General features: G+C 35.2%; 1 protein-coding gene across 1 annotated transcript; it reads left to right on the forward strand.

Annotated features, from left to right (window-relative positions):
• The first annotated feature begins 14,546 nt into the window (after window positions 1-14,546).
• On the forward strand, window positions 14,547-17,356 carry LOC131035547 (UDP-glucuronate 4-epimerase 2). The gene is made up of 2 exons (XM_057967261.2): window positions 14,547-14,761; window positions 15,604-17,356. Exon 2 carries the CDS (start codon window positions 15,765-15,767, stop codon window positions 17,091-17,093), a length of 1,329 nt encoding a protein of 442 aa, XP_057823244.2. The 5' UTR covers window positions 14,547-14,761; window positions 15,604-15,764; the 3' UTR covers window positions 17,094-17,356.
• The last annotated feature ends 538 nt before the right edge of the window (window positions 17,357-17,894 follow it).

The following is a 17,894-nucleotide window of genomic DNA, read 5'->3' on the forward strand; positions in this document are numbered from 1 at the left end:
TCACAGAACTGCCGATTTGACCTAGAAGATGCAAATTCATACTTTTCAAACGCAAACACGCTTACATGACATAAACGCGCTCAAAGACTGCATAGACGCGCCTTCTTGGCACAAACGCGCCTAAACAACACAGACGCGGCCGCAATTGACGCAGACGCGGGTACAAACATAGACACGCCTGGCACAAACACAGACGTGCCTAGCGAACACAGACGCGCTTGGCACCAACGCAGACGCGCCTAAACATTTTTTGACACTTTTTGGACCCTAGTCTAAGCGCATTTATGACCCTATTCGACATGCATTAATGACAAAAATTAAATGCGTCAAAGTACGAGGAGGTTTGGTGGTACTTACCGGCTCTCCTGCCTCTGCTGGCCTCTGAAATCGACGAACGCGATCGAATTTGTGAGTGAAGGCCATTGCTGTTGACTGCTCCTGCTCTATTCTCGCTCTGCAATATGCTCTTGTGGATGTGTAGATGACAATGAGGATGTATTTTCCCCCGTGGTCTATCTTATAGCCTACCCTAGCCCTTGCCTTCATTTCCTGAATCAGTCTTCGTTATCCCGTGACTTTGTCACTTTATCCGGTCAGTCCATTCTAGCCTTTCTTTCTTATCGAGAGATTGTCTGCAATCTTTTCAGACATTTTCATCCAATCTCTCGAGGGGGCATATCATTCCCATCTTGGGGCAACTCTGTATCAATTCATCTTATCTTCTTTGAAACAACGCGACAAGCTGCATTGTCTCAAAGAGGGGCAAAATGTAGACACCTAAAATTGTCCAGTCTAATTAACCTTTTCTACCCATGACACATGTCATTCATCTCTTAATTCATACACTACCTACCCCTTTCATTATTTTATTATTTCTTTTACCTACCCTCTAATCATAGCCGACCTCCTTTTACACCTCTCAATCTTATCCCTCCATTTCATATAGTGTCTTCTATATAAGGAGATGCTTCCTTCATTATCGAACCCTAATGAGCTAATCATTCATGCTAATCATCTTTCATGCAATTGACTACACTACGATCCTACTTACAACCACATTTCGTTCTTTGTTGAGCTCTTGTGCACATAAAATCTGAGAGCAAATATATCAAGCAAGATCAATGGAGATAGGAAGAATGGAGATCAAAACCCTATTGGACATGTGATGGTATAATCTTTGTGATTTCATTTGATTTGCATTATCTTAGGTAATCTTCATATGTTATGGTGGATCTTTGTTGATTGTTAGGCTAGGGTTTTGTGGTTGAATTCATTTAGCCTTTCAATATTGTTATTGTTGTTATCCATTTTCACCATATACAGATAGATATGTGTTTTTTCTTAGAATGAAATACCATATTATTTGTTATATCAATAGCAATAGAGTTATCACAATGAATAACTACCGGTCCATTACAATCCACCTTTATATCTTTCAACATTTGCTTCATCCATATAACCTTTGTACAGTTAGTAGCAGCAACAACATCCTCAACTTCAACAGTAGATAAAGAAGTACATGATTGTTTCTTGCTGATCCATGAAACCAACTTCTTTCCAAGAAAGAAAGCTCCAACAAAAGTACTTTTTTGGTCATCGACATCTCCAGCCCAGTCAGCATCTGTATATGCACATAAAGTAAAGTCATCATCCTTAGGGTATGACAAACCATATTCTGATGTACCTTGCAAGTATCAAAAAATCTTTTTCACCGCACTCTCATGATTTTCTCTAGGATAACTCTGAAATCTTGATACAATACAAACAACATTCATTATGTCAAGCCTAGTCTAAGTCAAATAAAGTAGACCTCTAATCATAGATTTGTATCTTGTAGGATTTCCCAGTGCAGAAACATCTTTTCTTGTCAATTTCTCACTTGTAACCATAGGAGTACTTACCAGTTTAGAATCTCCCATACCAAATTTCTTCAACAATTATTTAGCATACTTAGTTTGACAGATGAAAATACCTTTATTAGTCTGAGTAATTTGCAAACCTATGAAAAATTTCATTTCCCCAATCATAGACATTTCAAATTCTTTCTCCATATTGTTAGAAAAATCCATGCATAACTTATCTTCACCTCCAAAAATAATGTCATTAACAAATACTTCAATAATCAGTATATTATCATCAGTGATCTTATAATATAAATTATTGTCAGCATTACCCTTAGTAAAACCATGCTTCAAAAGATATGTATCCAACCTTGCATACCAAGCTCTAGGTGCCTATTTCAACCCATATAAAGCTTTCCTTAACCTGCAAACCGTGTTTGTATCATCTGATAGTGAAAAACTATCAGGTTGCTCAATATAAATTTCCTCATCAAGATCCCCATTAAAAAATGCACATTTAACATCCATCTGATAAAGCTTTTAGTTTTTATGAGCAGTATAGGCAAGAAATAATCTTACAGCTTCAATTCTAGTTACAGGTGCAAACGTCTCTCCATAATCAATTCCTTCCTTCTGAGAATATCCTTTACAAACCAATCTAGCCTTATTTCTTATAACTTGACCATCCTCATTCAATTTATTCCTAAAAACCCATTTAGTTCCAATAACATTCTTATTTTAAGGTCAGGGAACCAAAGTCCATGTATTATTTTTCTTAATCTGATCTAATTCTTCTTCCATAGCTTTCAACCAATATTCATCTTTACATGACTCAATTACTGATACCGGTTCAACTTGTGAAATTAAACATACCTCATTAGTTATCAGTCTTCTTCTTGACATCACACCATTGTTCTTATCCCCAATGATCTGATCTTCTGAATGATTCAATCTCACATACCTAGGAGTCCTCTGACTCTCTGTTCCTCTTCCTTGTTCTTCAGTTACTGTAGAATTCTCTGATACTGCCGGAGTAACTGGTTCAACACTCTATTCCGGTAAAGGTGCTACCATTTCAGATATAATCATTTCCACTGTCAGTTCCTTCTCATAAACTCTGATTTGACTTCTGTAGACACCCAAATCTATCCACTTAATTAAATGAATACTTAGTATTTATTTGATTATTTAACCATCGATCAACAATTAAATTAATATTTAATTAATTTATTTTAACCCTCTTCTCCTATTTAATTAAATACATTATTCAATTTATTTGATTTAATTCGCTTAACCAAATTCAGACCATTAATTAAATAAATAAATCATATTTGTTTAATTAAATCTTCTCTCACATTTAAATAAATTAATATTTATTTAAATCCCCCAAAATCCCATCTCTCACATTTAAATAAATTAACATTTATTTAAATCAGCTTTATCCTCCACCCACTTGCATTTTCCTACAAATGCAAGTTGCACAACTATTTTAAATAAATAAATTATTTATTTAAAATCCTATTTATCCTCACCCACTTGAAACCTTTAATGGTTTCCCTTAAAGTCTTCAAACTTAATGGCTTCTTTCTAGAGTCTTCTCAAGCCTTTAATGGTTTTCCTTAAAGTCTTCAAACTTAATGACTTCTTTCTAGAGTTTTCTTAAGCCTTTAATGGTTTCCCTTAAAGTCTTCAAGCATTTAATGCTTTATCCCCCCTTTTCTCATTTAAATAAAATACGATTTATTTAAATAATATCCAAAATTCATATTCACATTTAAATAAATTTGTGAGATTTTGCCAAGATCAAGGGCACAATGAAAAGTATTAAAATAGAGACAAAATAATGACAAGAACAAACTGTATTCTCATCAATATGAAAATGATCAACTAGATTCGCATACAATGAATATAGGCCTTCTTATACAGGCAAGGCCATATGGATGTACGAGCACACAATCATGACATGTGGCTCAATGAAAAACAAGGGCAGGTAAGAAATACTAGGGGTAGGTAGGAGAAATAATATAATATTCCACAAGAGGTGGATGACCCACCGAATGTGGAGTGTAACAACAAAATAAGACCACAAAAGGTGGAATTTCTCCTACAAGCTCTATCTCTATGTGCACACTTCCCTAAGTGTCTCAAATCCAAACTACGAAGAGAAGCATTATCCTACGTTAACTTTAAGTAAAGTGTAATAATATCTATAATGAATAGTTATTTACACCAACAAAATTAATATATATTTAAACATCTATCCAAATGCAAATTACACCATTTAATTGAAATAAATGATTTTATTTTAATTGAAAATCCCATAATTCCTCCCACTTGCATTCTCCTACAAAATCCACTTGCATGCCTAAACCCCTTCTAGATTCTTCTAATCACTTCCAATTTAGCCTAATCCTATCCTAATCATTGTCACATTCCTAAATAAAAAGAAGTCACTTCTCAAAAATCTCCAAAGTTTTCAATAAACATTAAAGGCTTTATGTCTTCAAATGGTTAACCTTTAAAGTCTTCCAAACCATTAAAGGCTCTTACATAACCATTTATGGTTAACTCACCTTTTACCTTTGGTTAGAGACTTTACTCTAACTTAACCATCCTTTTGACTCATGGATCTCTTCAAAGCATTTATTTCTTTGATTAAGGTAACCATTTAACTTCTTTGACTAAGGTAACCATTTAACCCTTGCACATTCATTTATCCCTTGGATAAAAGGAATATCCATTAACCTAACCCTAACCCAACCCCCTAGGGTAACCATCATGTCCCCTCAAGCATTTAATGCTCCTTATCTCTCCTCTTAGGCCTCCTCATGGTGACACTTGTCAACATGGGATTGGGTTGAAAGTCTCACATGGATTGAATATCTTTCAATCCTAACCCTTGTTAAGATTACTCAATCTTAACCCTTCATTTCCCCATTTCTTCTATAAATAGAACCCTTCTCCTCAAGCAAAGAAGGAAGCATTAGAGTAATGTTACTATAATGGTATTAGCATAGAGCTTTCTCATAGCATCACTATCTACACTTACATAGCATTTGTTTATCGTATCCAACCATCTTGAATCTCCATATGGTATCCATGGCTAGTGCTAAAAGCTGAGAGCTACACTCATTTGGGACTTGGAGAGGGGAGAAATAAAGGAGAAGCATCAAAAGGCATCATGGAAGCATCTTAGGGAGGCTCTTTTCTTTTCTTTTGTTTTGTTAAACTTCTTTCATGCTTTTTGAAATCTCTTTTGATATGTTTGGAATGGTTTTTAGTTCTTTGTTTTGGTTTTATGGTTGAAACTAACTTATTAACATTAAACTTTGTTGTTGTCTTGTCCCCATTTCCACAACATCAACTTCTATTCAACTCATCCGCTTTGACATTAGAACTCTCCACAATTATATGCAATCTCTCGTTATAACATCTATATGCCTTGCTTTCATTAGAATAACCAAGAAATATGCTTTCATCACATCTAGGATCAAATTTGCCAATGATATCATCTTTCCTAATATAACATTTACTACCAAATATTCTAAAATACTTAAATGTAGGTGTATTTCCAAACCATGATTCATAAGGTGTCTTAAAGGTTTCTCCTTTGATATGTACTCTATTGAATGTATAAACCGTTGTGCTCGCTGCTTCTCTCCAGTAGATATGAGGTAGACTAGCTTCCATCATCATTGTTCTAGCAACATCCAAGATAGTTTTGTTCTTCCTTTCCACAATTCCATTTTTCTGAGGTGTCTGGGGAGTAGAAAATTATCTCCTTATACCATGCTTCTCACAAAATTTATTAAACTCATTGGATGTGAGTCCTCCCCCATGATTTGACCTCAAACATTTAATCTTCAATCCTGTCTCAGTTTCCACTTTAGCCTTAAATATTTTAAACTTTTCAAATGCCTCAGATTTTTGTTTTAGAAAAGTAACCCACATCATTCTAGAATAATCATCAATGATTAGAATGAAATATCTATCACCTTGAAAACTTTTAACTCTAGCAGGGCCACACAAATCAGTATGAATAAGATCAAGAACATCATTAGATTTATCTTGTACACTCCTAAAAGAGGTTCTGACTTGTTTCCCCATTTGACATTCTTTACATACTAGATTATAGGGCTTCACAATCTCAGGTATATCTCTAACTATCTTAGTTGAACCGATCTTCACAATGCAATCAAAATTCACATGACACAACCTTTTATTCCATAGCCAACTCTCATCAATCTATGTAATCAAACATATCTTCTTACCGGAATTCAAATGAAATATATTACCCTTTGTCTGTGTACCAGTTGCAATCTCCAAACTAGATCTGTTAATGATTTTACATTTTCGATCCTTTAACTGTAATTGAAATCCCTTATCCACCAATTGTCCTACACTCAAAATATTATGTCTTAAACCTTCAACATAATAAACATTGTCAGTATTGTTCTTACCATCCAATGATATAGTTCCTTTTCCTTTGATCATACATGCTTTGTCATCTCCAAATCTAACTAGACCACCATCAAATTCTTGCAAAGATAGAAACTTTCTTTTATCTCCAGTCATATGATGTGAAGCACCACTGTCAATTACCCATTCATCCTTGTCTTTAATTTTAGCAACAAGTGCCTTCTCTTCAGGTACATTCTCTTCTAGTGCTGGATCATCTTCCTTGATAGCCAAGAACACCCATTCCTTCCCATTGCCGGAACCACTAGCAGAGTCTTATGTCGGTTCATCATCTGAATCAGTAATGCCTTCCTCATCTATTATTTAGCATGAATTGTCTATGTTTTTCCTATACTTATACTTGTTCTGATATCCAGGGTTAGGATTAAATGATCTTTTAACTCTTTCTTAAAATCTTGAATTCCTTTCAGGACATCTAGATGCAAAATGACCAATCTTATTACATGCAAAATATTTAAAAGGTGCTTTTCCTTTATATTTACTTCCTACCGGTCATTTAGGTACTCTTATAGCAAATAGTGCTTCAAGTTGTTAAAACTCTTCATCTTCTCTCTTCATATCTTCCAATTCCTTTGCATATAAAGCTTTCCAATCTTGCTTATCGGTTGATGATGCAGATGCATGAAAAGCTAGTTCAGACTTCACAGCTCCAGAAGGTCCAAATTCTTCAAGCTCAAAAGCAGATAATTTCCCAGCCAAGGTATCTTTGTTGACAGATGTATTAGCCATTGTTCTCAACTCATTAATTACAATAGCCTTCATTTTGTAAGCCAGTGGTAGGGCTCTCAGGACTTTTGAAACAATTTCATCATCGCTCAGAGTTCCACCACAACATTGAATTCCCATACCAATCTCATTTACCCTTTCCATGATTGCAATAATCCTTTCAGCTTCTTCCATCTTCAGGTTTTCATATCTCACCTGATAACCATTAAGATTAGCAATATTCACTGTAGGGTCACATTCATTAAGAGTCTCAAACTTATCCCATATAGCCTTTCCAGATGATTTGTCAGTCAATCCCATTATTTGTTGATCAGAAAGTGCACACAAGAGGGCTTCTCTTGCTCTACAATCATTCTCAAGCTCCTTATCTAGGTTTGCCAAAGGAGGATTGCCAAATGCCAGATTATAAGGTGTGACACCATTCTGTGTGATCTCCCAAATCTCCTTTCTAAGACATCTTAGATGAGTCTCCATCCGAATCTTCCATACTGTGTAATTTGTTCCATCAAGCCTAGGAATATCTTGTCGAAAGATAGCTCCAGATGAATTGGATGAACTTGAACTGTTAGTCGCCATGGGATCTTCCTCAAGCGGTTAAGCTTTCTACAGAGAGGACCAGAGCTCTGATACCAATTGTTAGACAATTCAAACAACCTAAAGACAACTGAGAGGGGGGGGGGGTGAATCAGTTGTCACAGATTACCAGAACCTTAAGCAATTAAAAATTTAATACCGGAACCCAAAACATTATACCATAATGCTTAAACCAAATACCAGAATAGCAGTTAAACCAATTAAGCATAAACAATAATCACAGAATAAATACCATCCATATGACACCAATATTTATACGTGAAGAACCCGGTAAAGGGAAAAACCATGGTGGGAAGCCTATCCACAATCAGATAATACTTTTGTAGTAATTATGTGAATTGCAATTGAGGGACCTGCACTTGCAGGAAGGCCAACAACCTAGAGCGCACTTCTCATCACAAAAGGAGTCTCACTGACTACATAGAAATCTAGACTACAATCCGAAGAAGTGTTGAACTGCAAAAGATAATATCTCCTATGCTTGAGTACAGATTTGGTTAATCTCAATACCAAAGGACTAAATCCTCTTACATAAACCCAATTCGATCTCCAATAATCGACCAAATCCTCTGCCTGAATGATATTACATTATTCGCACATTTCATCCCTTGACCATGATCTCTACAATATGATAATCTACATCTCCAATAATCGACCAAATCCTCTGCCTGAATGATATTACATTATTCGCACATTTCATCCCTTGACCATGATCTCTACAATATGATAATCTACAATAAGATCTTACATCTATATATACAAACCCTCCACCATAAACAATCAGGTCGACCACCAGACAATAAACCAATTACATAATTACAAAAAATGTCAGCCTTAGACCAAATAAATAATATCCAACACATAAGACATCTCAGAAACGTATCAATAAGTCCAATCCACACGCTTCATTAAACCAGTCCATAACCTAGACCAACCAGGACCCAATATAGGTCCACACGCTACAACAATGATCTCCATCCGCCAAGTCTCGAACATGATCACAAATAGCATCTTGAAACTTCACCAAAAGTTGCACCAACACCACTTATGCAATTCATCAAAGATCTTCATCAAAAGATCTGCCGGTGAAACCCTCACCAGAATCGCAAGCCAAGCTTCTAAGCAAATAGGATAGCATCTGATCACTAGACCAAAACCAACTGATTGAATATGAACACGAGTATCATGAATAAGCCAATTCCATAACCAAATCATACCGGAGCCTACCAGATCATGCCAAATCCAAACGAACCACAAACTACTCAACCTACCAGGACCATAAGGGTGTCAGTAAAGCATCCAAACAACTAATGTCGGCATCAATGACAAAACATCAATGCAACACATAATCAATTCCTCCAAATGGCATACATACATACATACATACATACATACATACATATATATATATATATATATATATATATTATACACACACATATATACATATACATATACATATACATATACATATACATATACATATACATACATACATACATACATACATACATGTGTACATATGTACATGTATGTATGTATGTATGTATATATACATACATATATATGTGTGTGTGTGTGTATAAACACGCACACCGATGAAGGGAAGTCATGATGTCATATGTCTCTTTGAAGAGAGTGATAAGGCATCACCCCCTCGCACCACAATCAGGATCATACATGAGACATAAATCAAATCTTAATGCATCTCATAGTATATATATATATATATATATATATATATATATATATATATATATATATATATATATATATATATATATATATATATATATATATATAACCTAATCATTACTTATTCATAAGGAACATAATCAGGTTCTATTGTAACATAAACATTAATCTAACATCATAGAAAAGTCTCATAAATATCTTACACCTCCAATCACAAAGGACTGATGAGGGAGGGGCACCACCTCCACTTAGTATTTTTCATATTTTCTAGCTCTATAGGTGCATTTTTGTAATACAACTTCGACACTTTAAGTGTCATTTTGTATTCAAGTGTTTGCATCTAGAACATGCACGAGTCCTAAGTCAAGTAGGAATCTTCTTTGATTTAGTCATAATTTTTCAAAGATTTGCTCATTGCACCCAACCTATACATATGAGGTTGCTTATTGTAATTTTTATCTTTAATCTTATGCAACGAAACTCTACCGAAGTGAAGAGTAAAGGTGAAAATTTGAGTTCATATTGTTGTTCTGCAAATTTGATCAAATAAGAAGACACCTTTGGCATTCAGACTTTGTGTTGGATTCATTGTGATTTATGTTGAGTGTGTTCTTACGTCATTCTCGTGATAAAATCTTATTGTGATCAAATAAAAGCATTGAGTTGATAAAATATTAAAGAGTAGAATATGTGTTGGCTTGTAAACTTTGTGTTACATTTTCAACTCTTATTAGATAGAATTAGTAATTAGTGCAAGAGGCAACATTTTTAAGACTTTGAGATTCATCTTGCTATTTTGAGAAAAAGTTAGCTGAATTGTAATAAGATAACATTTCGAAGACTTTGTTCTTTGTTTTGTTATCTTGGTAAGGAGGTGGTGATTTGAAGACTTTGAGCTTCATTTTATTATTTTCAAGAAAAAGATTATCAAAATTGTAATAGGATATAAAGATAGAGACTTTGTGCTTTCCTTTGTTATCTTGGTACACGTTGTGGGTTATAGTGATTACAAGAATTTGAACTTGAACACTGTTTTCTCATCCGAGAGAAGAAATGTAGGACTCTGTGCCTTTATGGAAACTTTTCTTCTTTATTTGTATTATTCATTCACATGTTCTAAGTTATTTCTTTGTAACTTTGAAGTTATATTGATTATTATTGCTCTGCATTGTTAATTCTTTCCTGAAAAAAGAGGAGATAATAACATCTATTCTAAAGAGAGAACAAGATGATGTATTGCCCAAGTTTAGAATATGATTCATAGTTAAATTTGTGTTTCAAATAGAGAGAGTAGTAAGCAAAGGGGGAGCCTTCCCTTGCAATTAGGAGAGATTCAATCTCACACACTGTGGCTGAAACCACAATTTTGTGAGCTTCCCTAGTTTAGAAAATTTTCACCCAACAAGATCATGGTTTCTTGTAATCTCAATTGGTGTACATCCTTGTTATTCCTATAAGTCCACTTGTTCTCTTGCAATAACATGTTGAGAATGATATTAGTGGTGGATACATTTTGATTATTGACGTCTCTTCAACTAGTTGACTCAGAACCTTTTTGTTTTAGTACTAACGTTGTTTTCTTTGTGTATATTTGAAGGTAACTTGCGTGAATTGATAGGATCCTATGCTTGGGAGCTTGATCATCCCTCAGCGTTATCCTATCCTTGGCTTATCTCACTCTCATATGCTCTATCTTAACATTTCTATTTTACCATGAGTATGGTCGTAAGATCATACTCCGCTAAAGTAGGGACTAAATGTAGTGTCGTAAATTGTACACCTTTAATTAAGGTGTCCAATTTTACGCTCTCCTAACACTCATTTAATTATTACTCATTCTTTTATGCATTATAAGACCTTTATCGTATTTAAATTAAAATTTAATTTAATATTATGAGTCCTATTTCACTTTAACACATCAACACTTTATTTTTTGGGCCCTTATTTTAAAGTATGCCCTTTATCCTTTATTATTCCAATTCATTATGAGTCCTACCCCAAATCTAATCTCAAGACATGTTTCCCTTATCTAAACATTATATATTTTCATAAAAATACATTTTTGGCATTAAGATCCTATTATCTCGCAACCCTAAAAAAATTGGGCCTAATTTGTCGGGATAGGATCACCCCAAGCTCCATAAATCGATGATTTTTTATTAGAATTTTGGGAGGATAATATGTCGGTCCTGCCCTATCCAAAACTATCCATGATGCAAAAAAATATGATAATTCTATGTGGGCCTAAAGGTGATTTTACTTTGAGATCCCTATATAAGGCATGATCCCTCCTAATTCATTTCATCGTCTCATCTCTCATTATCATCTCACCTCTATGCTATCACTCCAATTTAAGAGTAGATTTGAGTCTAAGGAACAATAAGCTACATCAAGGCATCTTCAATTATGTTTTTGTTTATGATTTCATGATGGATTTTATGTGATTTCTTATGTTATTGCATCAACACGTGGAGGACTAATCCTAAGAGCATTGCATCATCAATTGAAGGTATAATAATCTCAATTAGGCAATTCAATTCAAGTCTAGCTTCTGCCCTCTAAAGGAATGCCTTACATTTTTAATTCAATTATAGGGTTAATTCCAATCTCGAGGTTTGACAGGCTAGGAAAACCCCTATCAACCCAACATCTCCTCTTGTATGTAAATTTAGGTTCAATCAAGTCCCCAAAAGAGATGAAAGATCAGAAAGTGCTCAAGATATAGAGACAAACCTTACCTCCAAAGCTTAGACAAAAACACTAGGACAAGGATGTTCTGGGTGCCATTGTCCTAGACAAGGGTGCCTAGGGTGCCAATGTCCTCCTAGAACAACATCAAATTCACCAGGGTTGTAGTTCAAGGTCTTAGAAGTCAAGATTTATGTTTTCTGTGCAGTGGATCATCAGAAGACGAGCATTATAGGCTACCTTATCTAGTCAGTTTCAAATTAGTTTCCAAGCATAGGTGCACTTTTGGATTCCCTTTCCATTCCTATACATGTTCTGAAGGTTTTGTTTAGTATCAAATAACATACTCAATCCAACACAAATTCATACATGTACCTTCTTACCCTAGATTTTGCATTCACTTTACATTTGCATAGTTCATTTTCAACTCAATCAAAAGGAGTGGAACCTAATGAACATTTAACCCTCTTCCTAATAGAATTGATTTTGAGTCTATCGAGCTCATCCTTATTTTAATGCAATCACTGTGAAATAGCTCTTGTTCCTAGTTTTACATGCACAAGCTAGTGAACCCTATTTTAGTACATTACAAAGATTAAATAAGGTGTTGACATGTGTTTTAATTCTATGTTATGAGATAACAACTTAAAATAAAATTTACCTAGGGCACAATAATTAAATGAGATATGATCCAATTGACAAGTAAGACTTCTAGAAAGACACCTAGGACCCAAGTTAACTTAACATTTGAAAAGGTCCACACTAAGGAATTGATTAGGACACAACCTTATTCATACTAACACAAATGATATAGTGGAGGGAAAATAGGCTTATAAGTGAACCTATCCTAAGCTTTTGAAGTAGTTACCATTGAAAACATAAGTCTCAAGGCACACAGTGGGTGAGAAACATTATTTTTTTCATTTCAAAAACTTAGATTCTTACATTGGGTGGTGCAGGTGACCTAGATACCTATGTTGGAGGTGCAAGAATCTTTCCATGACGATATTCTAGATTTTAGAGGGTGTAAGAGGACAAGTTCCTAAGGTTTGAGACACTTACAATATATTTATGTGATAATGGGAATGGCTCTAATTAAGTGGAAATGGACCTGAAATACACTAGGGGAAAAACCACTAAAATGAATGTAGAAACACAAGACTTAGAGTGTAATGTAGGTGATTTTCAATGTTATAAGTGTCTCAATTCATTTATATATTAACAAATGACATAAATTTGTGCAAACCTGAGTTCCTTCTCCCATACCACTTATTTGCTTTATGAGGAATTAGAGACTAACATCTTTTATTCTTGTTCTAGGGACATCTAGGTTTCAATAACATACAAAATTCCATTCCTTCTTTACTAACAAAGTTAAAGAAATTTATATTAAGTAGTCCAAAACACATTCTCCTAATATATATCAATATAATGCATACACACTCATACATCTCAACTTGATTAATGTGTACTTATTTACATCTTATTCAGTTATCCTAAATTAAGTTTAAGAAAAGTTTATATTGCTTCACACTAATAAAAGAATATTTTCATATTTAATTAAAAAATCAATTTTATGAAAGTAAATAATTAGATATGATAACAAATGGCATCAATATGTGCAAAGTTGAGTTCCTTCTCCCATACCACTTATTTGGTCATGTGACGAATTAGAGGCTAATAAGTTTTATTCTTGATCTTGAGACATCTAGATTTCAAGATCATAACAAATTCTATTCATTCTTTACTAAATAGAGTTAAATACATTGTTCTTGGTTGTTTTCAAATTCGATTGTATATGAGTTTTTGCATCAACGTTTCGGATCTCACTCTGTGATCCATCATCAGGATGAAAAAGAGCATGCAAAATACATTTGTTTCTATACTTTGATATTTTATTATTTCAAATTACATTCTCCTAATATATATCAATATAACATATACTTCATAAATCTAGATTAATATGTACTTCTTTATATGCATTCATGAATCTATTTTATGAAAATAAAAAAATGGATATGATAACGCAACAAAATCTCAACTAGGAGAAAAAAGCCCTACGACAAGAATGATTTATCGTAAGCATAGGGATGAATACCAAATAAGTTTCCGGCACAGAAAAAAATTAAAATATTAAGCTTGTAGGTCACATGAGGTGTTTATGCGCATGGTTTTGCTTTAATATATGGGACCGTCAGAATCCAACTAAATGAAAAATTATTATTATATTAATTTCCAGCCTTGTAAAATGCAAATAAAAAAAATAATAATAATAATTATTAAGAGGGCCTTTTCCCCACATTTTGTGCAGGTACGGACGATAAATTTAGCGAGCGCCAAAGTACGGCCTCTAAATTTAGCGGAGGAAGGCCAAATTTTGGCAAATCTAAGGCGGGAGAGAGAAAATACTGTCGTCCCAACTTTGGTAGGCCCCACACCTAAATTTTCATAGTTTTAAAATTACCTAGAGTTCAAAGCCTTCTGTCACAGGGGATGCATAACTGAAAAATAAAAATAAAAAATTCTGAGCCGCGTAACCGACTTATAACCAGGGTTAGGTTAAGTGGCTAAACTGTGGTTCTCGTAACGAGATCTAGATGAAGCTTCCTTCGATCTTCATCTATTATCTTTACTGCAAAAGAAAAAGGGCATGACTTGACGCGGGTTCGAATCGCACTATGCAAACATGCAACATTCTCTCACAGTGCTCACATGTAAGCGCTGTTGTGAAATTTCAGGTATGTGTGAAATTTTGATGGTTTTTTTTCTTATCTTGTTTTAAATTTCTTTTATTTTTGTTTCTGGTAACTTATTTTTTCTGAAATAGATACGCATTTTGCTTAGGTTGTTAAAACTACAGTAGAGTCGATCTGCTGAGGATTTTGTTGGTTATTGTTGAATGAGTTTTAGTGTTTGGTTTGGTTTTGAGTTAAAATGATTGAAAATTCGTCAAGACATAGACCTGCTGTCTTGTTCGTCAATTCGTCATGAGCCTGCAGAGGTTTGAGCCGGTGCCGAGAGGGATTGTGAGAGTTCCTATGGCGGAATCGGACGGTGGAAAGTTTCTGTTGGATTGGTCTAACTTGTTGCTCTGCCGGATTTGGAGGCAGCCGGCGGAGCATGTGGGAAAGAAATTCCCCAAATTCTGTTTCGATTCTTGCTGTTGGGGTTTTTAATATTTAAGTAACGGGGCGGCATCGAGTTGCGTTATTTATATAATATCGTCTGCGGTGCATTTCATCGGAATTGTGGGAAACTTGGGTTGATTTTTTAATCGGGGTTTTGGATGCTTTCCTTTTATCGTATTAGATTTGAGCATTGTGAGCATTGTGAGGAAGCTGCTTGATTGCAATCATGTGGTTTTGGCTTTATTAAATTGGTTGTTTCTGAGCCGGCTCTGGCCATAAGTTATGACATTGATTATAGTGTGGTGCTGCTATGTTGCAAATTGCATCTAGGTTGCCGATGAGATGTTGTGTGGTTGTTAACTTATTTATATGATCCAGCTGTGGATTAGGCTTGCAAGTTGTTTCGTAATTGATTGTTGCTTTGGTTTTTGACGTTTCTTGATTTCTTGCAGTTTGTGCCAAGACATCAAAATGGGTTTGAAATAGTAGGTGGAGGATTGCAAGAGTTGTTTTGCTTCGTGTAGATTTGAAGGTGGTTTGCAGTTATTCTTAAGCAAGTTGGGGGCGATTTCGATTTGGGATTGGATTTGTATCGCTTGTGCAGAAAGGGGCAATGTCTTTTAGTTCTCATTTGAAGCCTGGATCACATTCTAACCAGGATGGCTTCCCTGCCACTCCTGGAAAGGTGAAGATAGACAGAACTGGTTATTTTGGCCGAGTGAGCAACAACCGGTGGCAGAGCTCCCTGGCCAAACTGTTTTTCTGGTCTGTTGTTTTTGTTGGTTTGATCGTTGTTTTCTTTATGAGGTCCACATCTCCTATTGAGACTAGAAGGGTTCTCCACAGTGCCTCTTGGGGCGGTCATGATTGGGAAAAGCATGTTAGGCATTCCTGTCGTGTAAAGAGAGAGAATGGGGTGGTGGTTTTGGTTACAGGTGCAGCAGGGTTTGTTGGGAGTCATGTATCCCTGGCATTGAAGAGAAGAGGTGATGGGGTGCTGGGACTGGATAATTTTAATGACTATTATGACCCTTCACTAAAGCGAGCTCGCCAGGGCTTACTTGAAAAACAGGGTGTTTTTGTCGTAGAGGGAGACATCAATGATGGACCTTTGCTCAAGAAATTGTTCGATGTGGTTCCATTCACTCATGTTATGCATATGGCTGCACAAGCAGGAGTCAGATATGCGATGGAAAATCCAAGTTCCTATGTACATAGCAACATTGCTGGGCTGGTAAATATCTTTGAGGTATGCAAATCTGCAAATCCCCAGCCTGCAATTATATGGGCATCCTCTAGCTCTGTGTATGGATTAAATACAAAGGTTCCATTCTCTGAAAATGATAGAACAGATCAACCTGCTAGCCTTTATGCAGCCACAAAAAAGGCTGGGGAGGAAATTGCTCATACATATAATCATATATACGGCCTTTCTATAACGGGACTTAGATTTTTCACTGTGTATGGGCCTTGGGGCAGACCTGATATGGCTTATTTCTTTTTCACCAAGGATATTATTCAGGGGAAGACCATTCCTATCTTCCAAGGACCTAATAATGTTGACGTTTCTCGGGATTTCACATACATAGATGACATTGTGAAGGGATGTGTTGCTGCATTAGATACTTCAGAGAAGAGTACAGGAACTGGGGGCAAGAAGACTGGTCCTGCTCAACTCAGAGTTTACAATTTGGGAAATACTTCACCTGTTTCTGTGCCAGATCTGGTAAACATACTTGAACGCCTACTGAAGGTAAATGCTAACAGGAATCTTATAAAAATGCCGGCAAATGGAGACGTACCATATACCCATGCCAATGTCAGTCTTGCTCGTGCAGAGTTAGCATACAAACCTTCTACGGACCTCCAGACAGGTCTGAAGAAGTTTGTCAAATGGTATTTGAGCTATTATGGTGTCCCCGGGAGGATTGCAAGAGGCTAAATTTTGCAGATATCTTGTGGGTTAGCATCCTAGCATTCTTCCAACTATATTCATGATTTTTGATTCTTAAGAAATCTTTGTTTCTGAGATTTGTCTTTATTAATGTAAAATGTTATTCAGTGCAAGGTTTATTTGGGATCCTGTCTCCCACACAATCATATGTTTTATGGTATGTTTTTATGGTGATTTGTCTGTAAAGGCTAAAGCCTTAGTTGTATAAGAATTCATATTTTTATCCAATGAAGTTGATTCTTATTGGCATCTGTTTCAAGACTATACTGTACATTTACAGAGGATGTAATTGCACAACTCATATGATAAAATCGGAGGCTATAAATGTTTACAGCTGTAATGGTTATACTATTGGTGCATACTCATTAAATTTAGTCCAATATAAGCTGTGGCGTGCTTGTGTTATGGATATGTTAGTAGTTAAGTCCCTCGATGGTAATTATTGTTTTGATACAGTTCAAATTGAGTAGTTTCTCATGTGCCATCTACTTTAAGGGATGTACATCCATTACATATCATCTAGTGTTAATTACACCACCACTTTCATAAATTGTTACAGGAGTTTTCTATATTGAATGTTACCTGGCTCCGGCATTTGTTTTAACAGGTTTACCAATGTCGTTTCCCCCTTTAACGAGTTATTATTATTATTTTTTTTATATATATATATATATATATGCCTACTCATTTTAGATTTTCTCATTTTAAACATACGGCACTTTTTGGTAAGTCTTTCAGTAGTTGTAATGCCTTAAGCTGGTGAATGCCATTTAGTGGTTCTCTTTTTAT

Source organism: Cryptomeria japonica, chromosome 3, assembly GCF_030272615.1.
Source record: "Cryptomeria japonica chromosome 3, Sugi_1.0, whole genome shotgun sequence".
Classification (NCBI taxonomy): domain Eukaryota; kingdom Viridiplantae; phylum Streptophyta; class Pinopsida; order Cupressales; family Cupressaceae; genus Cryptomeria; species Cryptomeria japonica.

Excerpts from the sequence above, each read along its gene's own strand:
- LOC131035547 (XM_057967261.2), top strand. The coding sequence starts at position 15,765 with ATGTCTTTTAGTTCTCATTTGAAGCCTGGATCACATTCTAACCAGGAT.